General features: G+C 41.5%; 1 protein-coding gene across 1 annotated transcript in view; it reads left to right on the forward strand.

The window, feature by feature from the left end:
* PSMB2 (proteasome 20S subunit beta 2) overlaps positions 1 to 9,557 on the forward strand; it is a 36,160-nt gene extending 26,603 nt beyond the window's left edge. Inside the window, exons 4-6 of the mRNA XM_077481726.1 lie at positions 2,560 to 2,722; positions 7,700 to 7,749; positions 9,271 to 9,557. Coding sequence (XP_077337852.1) covers positions 2,560 to 2,722; positions 7,700 to 7,749; positions 9,271 to 9,372 — 315 coding nt within the window. The 3' untranslated portion in view covers positions 9,373 to 9,557. The remainder of the gene's footprint in view (positions 1 to 2,559; positions 2,723 to 7,699; positions 7,750 to 9,270) is intronic.
* The last annotated feature ends 254 nt before the right edge of the window (positions 9,558 to 9,811 follow it).

A 9,811-nucleotide genomic window follows, 5' to 3' on the forward strand; every position in this document is an offset into this window, starting at 1 on the left:
TTGCAGGACTTTCATACTGGAGTGACAGGAGAGGTGGTTTGCATGCACATTTTTTTGGCGATATAACGCCTGTAAAGTGCCTCAGTGTGACAGTGGCCTAAACTGACGTCAACAGAATCGGCAAATATAGCAATTAACTGCATAAAAATGTTAGAATATGTAAACCCAAGAGTTTAGATTCCTGATATGGACCTACTGTACCATATTCTTGCATTAAAAAGTATCCTGTTCTCTTTTTGTATTGTTTCCTTCGTGTGTAATCCATGGTGTTCCTGCCAGTCCCTCTGCTTTCCCTAAACAAAACTGACCACACTAATCAGGAGAACACATCGTGGTCAGTTCTCCTGGCTATGCTGGGAACTCAGTGTAATATCCTTCAATGATCAGATTTGTCCTGACCCCCCCACCAGGGTGGAATTGATTTAAATCGCTAGTAAAAAGGCATGATTTAAATCGACTCGCTTTTGGTCATAATTTTTAAGGAGCAGCAAGGGAGGCTCCTCCTCTGACCCGCTGTTGACTCACCAACAGTCCCATTCACTTTAATGGGACAGCTGGTGATGCGGCAGTGGCGCAAAAAGGTAAGGGATGTTGCAGCAGCAGGTGAGTGGATGCCCGCTAGCAGGTGCTACCATGATGGATATGAAATGACAGGTGCTCTTTAAATGTAAGGACTTATTCTTGCTGGTATTTAGAATCTTTTAATATTTGCAAACAAAATGGAGGTTTCCTATTTAGAATAATAAGCTGTTAGGTTAGTAAAACAGCGATATCTGAACCATACAGTTTGTAGTGTACATAGATTTGCAAAACGATGGGATAAAGGAATATTCTTGAGGGTTTATCTCATGGTTAATGTGAAATTGTGTGAATGCAAATGCAGTTATCTCAGCTTGCAGAGCTTTGGATTTGTTTAATGAGTTTACAAAAAATGTAAATATTGCAGAATATATAGGCTCATGCTACATAACTAAGCTCCATTTTATGCTGACTAAACAAAATTGTTGTAGCTTAAATAGAAAACTTTCTTTTTAGATGGATTTTTTTTCTCCAAAAGCATTTTATTAAAATAAATGTGATAAAAATCCAAAAAATCTAATTTTTTTTGTTTTGTTTTTTTATAATTTATATCTGTCCTCACTCTTTGGCCGGCTAGCGTTGGGGTCCAATAACACCGTTGGTTTGCATGAAAATAATCAATAAGGCTTGCAGGCAGTAATAAAGTTGTTGCATAGTTAATAAATTTAGGGGTTCAGTCACTAATGGTAGCAACAAGTGATGGCCACAAGGTACTTTCACCAGACCCAGTGACACCGCAGCAGTGATCCCTCTGGTTCGGTTGCCTGGAGCAACTCCGATCTGTAGCACAGCAAAGTTTGTTTCCTGGCAGTGGCTCCTTCCCTCTACACTCAGGCTAACAGCGCTATACTCTGGTTCCCTACACAGCAATTACTTTTCTGTGGCTCTGTCTTTTTCTCTGGAAAGGTCCCCACGACTCAGTCCTCTTACTCTCTCTTCCCATACTGCACTGACACCTCCGGTTAGATTTCGCCTGGGAAAACACAGTTGCCTTCTCCTCCTCCTCCTCTGGCATGCCCTGGAAACCTGGGTAATGAAGTTGAAGCTCCATCCATTTGCACTGGGCAGCACCCCTTTAAAACTACAAATACCAGGTTCCACTGCGGCTTCATCGTCATCCCACAGTGCTTCCTCCCTGTGTCTAAATGGCTCAGGACATTTTTGGCAAGAGGGATGGGGGGGGGGGGGGGGCCATGGGCAAGGGATCTCCACACAGCTCTCACAGCTATGCCTCTCTGCTGTCTGAAGTGGCTGGGAAGGAGTGAGCAGAGGATCTGACACAGCCCACTCCTCCAGCTAAAGCAGCAACCGGCTACAGTATGAACTGTCATACCTGACAAAAGAAAAACCTTTTATTCTTTACACCTATCTTTCTAATCTGGGCACACAGATTTAATGCCCTCTTACATAGTGGAGTAAAATGCACAACTCTCTCTCACAGAAATTGTACTTGTAGAACAACCCAAACCTGGCTTTAGTCTGTGTATATTTGCCTGTGTTAAGAATATATAGGCCAGTATGGTTTGCCATATATGGAAAAAGTGGATAAGTCTAAATAAGGTTTTTGAACCTTAAAGCGGAAGTAAACCCATCCATAAAACAGCTTTGTGCCGGAAATGTAACACTCCCATTGGTTGTGCTCTCAACCAAACTGTCAAGCCATCCAATGGCTGGTGTCTAAACTGATCACATGTGCAACATCATGGCAGTTGTAGATTAAACAGAGGCAAAGATGGCAGCTTCCTTGGCTGAAAATGATAGGGGGGTTTACTTGCACTTTAAGGTGACTATATTGAATTTGTTATTTTGTCTTATGCCTTTTGTAGTTAGTTTAGTCACACTATGAATAGCATATCTGAATGTTTTGCAGTTTTATTCAAGGACATGTATTTCGGGGTTTCAATTTTTTGCATTCTATTCTACCGGTAAGCTGTTGGGTGTTGCATAGCTGTGGTTAAATATGACTCTTTATGTTCACAGACTCCTTACCATGTTAACTTGCTGCTGGCTGGTTATGATGATCACGACGGTCCTTCCCTCTATTACATGGATTACCTGGCAGCTCTGGCAAAAGCACCATTTGCAGCTCATGGCTATGGGGCCCTCCTCACTCTTAGCATCCTTGACCGCTACTACAAGCCAGGTATGACCTGCCGTATGCATTTCAGTTCATTGTGTCAATAAAAAAAGATATTTATCAAGATTAATTCTTTTGAACTTTATTTGTTAAAAAATAAAAATCGGAATGTAGATTCTTATACTGCCATTAGTCATATGGTTAATTTCTCATCTCCTAGACACCCGAAGTAAGGTTTATGTGAAGAAGTAGATAAATTGCAATTTGCCAACTTATGTTTAGCATTGGAGGAAAAGACTAAAAACTTAAAACCCACAACTTGCCCTGTAACAAAGTGAGAGTACTATCATGAGTAATATATACAATATCTAAAATGAGGTGTCTTTCACTGGGATTATTAGACGGGACAAGCTGTGTTTTCAGCAAAATATCACTACAATAACTTTTTTTTCAGGTGGTCTAAGAGAATTTCTCACTGTGGAGAAGGACAAACTGCTTTAGCTATAAAATGCAGGTGCCCACAGGCAACAGCCTATTATACCTGCTGCAGCCCAGTACCAGGCCACTTTGGTAGGCAAGGCTCCACACTTTTGGGAGTATCAGGACATTCCCCTAATCTATACTACTACCATTCCTATTGTGCCACCTCAATGATGAACTGGCCACTGGTTTATCATTAGAAAAACAAACCATTTTCATTCTGAAAAAGCTCATTGCAAGACTGTCATGCTGATTCTCTGCTTTTGTTACTGTAGAGCACTAACCTGGAACGAATATATTCGGATGTTTGGGATCATTGGCTAGAAAGTGTTTTAAACCAGTGGGTCAGCACAACAGCCAGGCAACTTAAAGATCAACAATGACTGACTGCCCCAAATGTTCTTTCATCACACATTTACTTTAAAGGAAGCCTTCACCCAAAACTGCTATATGGTTTTGGAAATCTAGTTGTACCACATGCTGGTAGCATTATTCTTATATTATTCCAATCTCCTCCCACCACCTTAATGATACCGAATAAATGTAATATAGAGTAATGCTCCATACACACAGTCGGATTTTCCGACGGAAAATGTGTGATTGGATCATGTTGTCGGAAAATCCGACTGTGTGTGGGCTCCACAGGACTTTTTCCCATCGGATTTTCCGACTCAGAGTTTGAGAGCAGGATCTAAAATTTTCCGACAACAAAATCCGATTGCATAAATTCCGATCGTGTGTAGACAATTCTGACGGACAAAGTGCCACGCATGCTCAGAATAAACTAAGAGACGAAAGCTATTGGCTACTGGCCCGTTTTGTAGTCCCGACGTATGTGTTGTACGTCGCCTCGTTCAGAACGATCGGAAATTCCGACAACTTTGTGTGACCATGTGTATGCAAGACAAGTTTGGGCCAAAATCCATAGGAAAAAATCTGACTGATTTTGTGGTCGGAATGTCCGACCGTGTGTATGGGGCATAAGACTGTGACATAAATGGCATATAGCTGTGTGTAGCTTGAAACCTAATAGCTTTGCTATTAGATTGCAGAAAATGTAGCCACTTTCCTTTATAGAAGACCAATAATCTACTGCAACTAAGTTTTCATCAAATTAGATTTAACTGTTAAAACATTCTTCTGTACTTAAAGGGGTTGTAAAGGTTCGTGTTTTTTTCATCTTAATGCATCCTATGCATAAAGGTGAAAAAACGCCTGGCAGTCACCGCCCGCCCCCCCCCCCCCCCCATTTTACTTACCTGAACCCATTCAGTCGGAGGGGATGCTCGCTCTCGCTCTCTCTCGCTCTCTCGGCTGGATAGATTGATAGCAGCACAGCCATTGGCTCCCACTGCTGTCAATCAATCCAATGATGCGGGGTCTAAAGGACGCAAATGCTGGACTCGGGAGCGCACCCACAAGGTAACCCCCTCGAAAAAGTGCTTCTCCTAGGGCAGTGATGGCGAACCTTGGCACCCCAGATGTTTTGGAACTACATTTCCCATGATGCTCATGCACTCTGCAGTGTAGTAGAGCATCATGGGAAATGTAGTTCCAAAACATCTGGGGTGCCAAGGTTCGCCATCGCTGTCCTAGGGGATTATCAGATGTGGGGAGGAGCCGCCTGGGGGACCCCAGAAGATGAGGTTCGGGGCCACTCTGTGCAAAACGAGCTGCACAGTGGAGGTAAGTATGATATGTATGTTTGTTTGTTTGTTTTTTTGTTTTGTTTTTTAAAGCCTTTACAGTCTCTTTTAAATTCTAAACATTTTTCTTATGTATCTTAAATACAAGTGCAAATGCCATATCTTCTTTCCTCCCAACATTCCAGTGTGTAAAGTGCATTCAGTTCATTGCTCTTGCCTGGAGCACATCAGCAGTTTTCAGACTCTTCCTGTGCTGTTGTGACATGCAAGCAGCCACAGAACTACATGTCACATGACCACTGGCATTGAGAGATGATTAGAAGGCACATTGTGTAGTCCATTCATGGATATCACACAGTGGGTTTAGAATGCTGCGCACTATATCAGTGAAGCCATGTCGGCGTTGTCCGTCCATAAAATAAAGTTGGGTATGGCTTGTATTTCTAGCAGGATCACCAGGTATGCTTTACTGTGAATATGAATTCTGGCAAATACCAGCGGATGTACATGCTTGGTCAGGCTCTTATCTATATAGAGTTTTGGTTTTATGACCATACAAACACAACACTGTTTGATCATGTTTTGAAGGATTGAAATGGCAAAACATCCCCTTTCTGTAGTGTGAGTTAGTATTACTGCATTTCAGTGGCCTTTGTGATTTGCCTGGAGGCTGGAAAAGCACAATGCATTCAAAAAGTAGTTTATGGAGCTATGCAGGTTAATGCAACATGTTTGTGATTTGTTTTTTTCAATTAGGGTGAGATATTTTCTCAAAGGGAAGTTTTTATTATGGAGCCTATTTTTGACATGGGGGTCTGTAAACACTGCACAATATTGTTTCCATCATCCTATTTAAGAGCAGAGAATGAGGTCTGAAAGCAGCAGCAATAATTAGTAGCCTAGAAATGGTTATAGTTATTTTTTTTCTTTTTAATGGTTTATTACTCAGGGGCAGAGAGGCTGTGGCATAGTGTCAGTTCAGAGAGTCTGCTTTGAGATGCAGCCCTCCAAACATGTTATACCAGTGCTGATAAGTTAGTGTGATAACACCCTCACCTTGCTGGGGCGCAGATCACAGAGTACCCCCTGGTGGGTCTTCGGTATCACCAACACCTTCCTTCTATAGTCCCTCGGGTCCCTTTCTAAGCAGTTATGTCAATCAATCATTGCTTATCTTCTGCACCCTTTCATTGCTGAAATTGACAGTCATTTGCAAACCACTACTGGTTCAGTATCACCAAAGCATCTAAATCAGGGCTCCCACACGAACAATAAGGATGGCAGTATACATGCAGATTTCTTACAGGGGGTGATTGTCATGAGGTTGAAGGAAGCAGTAAAACTACGGCTCAGCTGCCTGTTTTTACCATCCCTAGACCACCTGTCTAGAAGAGCCCTTTTTCAGGAGCAATTGTACCTATTATTCCAGGCGCAAGGTGTTTGTTTTTTTTACATGTGTTTGTACTTGCGGACCTTTCCAGATCCAAAATTATTATTGAGTAGAATTAAGTTTGGCCTTTCACAACAGTCTCAGTTTCTCATGTGGCCCTTTGGAAAATCAATTGCTAACTTCTGCTATAAATATGACACCTATAAACCTACCTTCTACTTTAACCTAAGAAATGGATATATTTCACATTCTGTATTTGGGGAAAGGATAAAAATACTTAATGCTGGCTAGCATTGATATAAAAAATTTCTAATGATAAGTCTGTCGTATTAGGTCCCATGCACACTTTTGCCCAGCTCTACTTAACCCCTGGTTAGATTTAGACAAGCGTCTAAATACCCATTACTCTGAAGTTTGATCTGTGTTTGGATCGTGCTTCAAAGCATACTGGCGGGGGTGAGGAACCATTTTTGCTGACAAATGCACTGCTGCAACCATGTGTATTGCATGGCATTTGCGCCACTTTCACATTTGCTAAAGTATGTAGATTAATGTAGAGGTCCACCCTAAAATAAAAAAATGACATTAATATTCTCAAAAAAAAGTGAAAAAAAAAAATGTTTTACTTGCCAGAAACCCCTTCCTAATCTGCTTCTTCCTATTCCGCAGTGCTGTTCCTTCGCTTCCTCCTCTTCGGCGATCTGCCCCGTTGTCTTCTGGGACGTGTGTGACCCACAAATCAACAGGGCCATTCACAAAGCGCAGCGCAACTGGCACATGCGCAGTAGAAAATGCAGCTCCACTGCCTTTTTCCTTTCGCTAAGATGGCGGCGTCTGCACCCGGTCCGATGGAGTTAAACAACGCATCAATTATTTTAACTTAAACTTCATGCAGTATATAACTCTAAGGCAGCCCATAGATGGTACAAATTGCTTTCCTACAACCACGGGTTACATTAAGAAATTTGCACGATTTCTCCCATCAATACAGACAGTGCTGACGGGGAAATAACTCCTCCCATGCAATTGTCTGCTCCCGGCAGGGGAAGCATCTCCGTTAGGGGATACTAGTGGTTATAGCAGCCACCAGGGAGAATTGCAAATGAATCTGGCAGGCTGGTTATACCCAAGTTGATTGACCACATACATTTCAAATCTCATCCGAACTGTCTATGGCTGGCTTTAGTGAATTGACCTCACAGTCTACTGTGTTGGGAGCAACTGCTTTTGGAATCTTGAAGCACTGTTCTCTTCTCTCAGCCCACTGTTAGTCCAAGACAATGTGGTAATTGTGCATCTCCTAGAAGGCCAGACTCTTTGGATCAGATGCCTCTTGCCAGTTCTTAATAGGCTAACAAGTAAATGTTTAAAGGGTGTATACAGTAGCCTAAAATGTGGCTAGCAGCTTTAAGTAAAACAAAGGAGAGACATTGAATTTGTTACATTACCAGGCCTATATCTGTCCACTTTTTTTTATATAGATATCCTCTGCATTTTTTAATGATGAAGATAATATTTGTGTTGCAGATCTCACACGAGAAGAGGCAGTAGAACTTCTTAAGAGATGTATTACAGAGGTAAGCACATGAAAAACCATTGATACATGATAACCATCTATGTTCTGGCCTTATGTTTTCTTCATTTCATTAGTATGCTTACCAGTTTTAAGCATTTCTGTCTAATTATCACATATTATAAAGACCAGCATGTCAGGAAACTGTCTTTCATGCCTATGGGTTCCTGAGAATCCGCTCACATGCACGCAATGGAATTTAGATTTGTGTTGAAAGATAAGTTCACCTTTGGAACATGTTGCATGTTCCTCCCTATAATTGGGTATAATATTAATATGTAACATGTTCCAGCTCCTGCGCCTTTTCCCTCGACCCCCCCCCCCCCCTCCCTGTGACAGCAGGTAAGGGTTCCTCTCAATGTACCTGCTGTCACTTTTTAAAAGTAGTGCAGCTGTGCAGGGCTTTGCCCACACAGCTGCTTCATTCATTCAGTTTCCTGTGAATGAATATACTACAAGTACCATCAGCCACCACGACTGATGTACTTGTAGTTTGAATGTGTATGTGCTGATCAGCACACCTGTAGTTCATTTACACTGCCTAGAGCTCTGCAATGACTGACTGTGCGTACAGAGGTACAGGCAACTGAGCTTTAGGGCCAGTTCACACCAGATGCAGTTCAGTGTGCTTTTTTTCTGCGCTAAAAATGCATGCACAGTGTTTTCCATGTATTCCGATGGCTCTAGTTCACACCATGCGGTCAGTTTCCGGCGCAGAAAATGGCCCGGAACCTGCATGGTGTGAACTAGAGCTAAAAAAAAAAAAAATGCATGGGACTGTGTCTGGTGTGAACTAGCCATTTGTACAGGAGCCTGGCACTGCACTTACAATCTGCTGATCACAGATGCAATGCTTTCCAGGCTCCTATTTTAAGAAGTAATAAATGCACGTTTCTTCACCTGCAAAAAGATATGCATTGTTTTTGATGCAAAGATGAACTTGGCATTCGATTTGACACCATACAGATGTTAGAGTAGGGGTTAGAAGACCAGTGGCCAGACTTTTTTTATTTTTTATTTTTTTGCAGGATCTGTCAAGTTTTTATTTCTTACTATCTACAGAATAAATGGTACATTAATTGCACATTACTTGGTCTTCATGATCGGTTTCCAACTTTGTGGAGATATTCGGCCGCTAGCGGGCCGAAAAAGGGTTAAACCCACCCACAAAGCGCTGCTTGATTTCAATGGGCGGGAACGGTATACACACGGCTCCAAAGATGCTGCTAGCAGGATTTTTTTTTTTTTTACCATCCTGCCAGCACACCGCTCCAGTGTGAAAGCCCTCTTATAGTTGCTATTTTTTTTTTCTTTTGACATTGTTTTCAGTATCATCATTACACCTTAAGAATTCAACTTTGTAAGCTAGTCAAAATATTTGCATGTTTACCTGCATAATTGAATACCAACAGGCAGCTAGCTTTTTAGCCTTCTAAGCTTTATTCCCTACCTTGCATTAATTTATGCCGACACCTTTTACCAGGAGAAAATTGTTCACACACCTCTTTGTCTCTGTTTCTTACAGCTTCAGAAGAGGTTTATCTTGAGCCTTCCCTCATTCACTGTGCGGGTCATCGATAAGGATGGAATCCACGATCTGGAAAACATTCCGGCATCAAGTGTATAATCTTCCCCTACCTGACAGTCTTTATTTTTTACATTGATTTCTACTGCTTTTGGAAATTAGGCTCAATAAATTCTCCCAGAATGGTGGAGCTTGGGATATGTGAAATACCTGTCTGACTTCTGTGCTTGCTAAAGACCCATTCGTTCACTTTTCTGTCCAAGTCTAATTTTACATTCTTTATGAAATAGTTTCTGTGTGTTTTGTTGGGTATGTATAGGGGAGGAGATCAAGTAGAAAAATGTGCCAGTGGAGGATGTCATCCGTATAGTACATATATTGCAACAAAAGGTAGGTAGTGGGATTTTTAATACCCCTCCAGTGATCACACGAGTACACTTATGTAAGAATATATATTGTACATTTTATTTTAAACAATAAAATATTTAAAAAACGTAAAAAATTGTCATGGCTTGCATACCGATGCCAGCAAACAATATCC

The sequence above is a fragment of the Lithobates pipiens genome, unplaced genomic scaffold, assembly GCF_037356315.1.
Source record: "Lithobates pipiens isolate NorthernLeopardFrog02 unplaced genomic scaffold, aLitPip1_a1.2 Scaffold_16, whole genome shotgun sequence".
Lineage (NCBI taxonomy): Eukaryota > Metazoa > Chordata > Amphibia > Anura > Ranidae > Lithobates > Lithobates pipiens.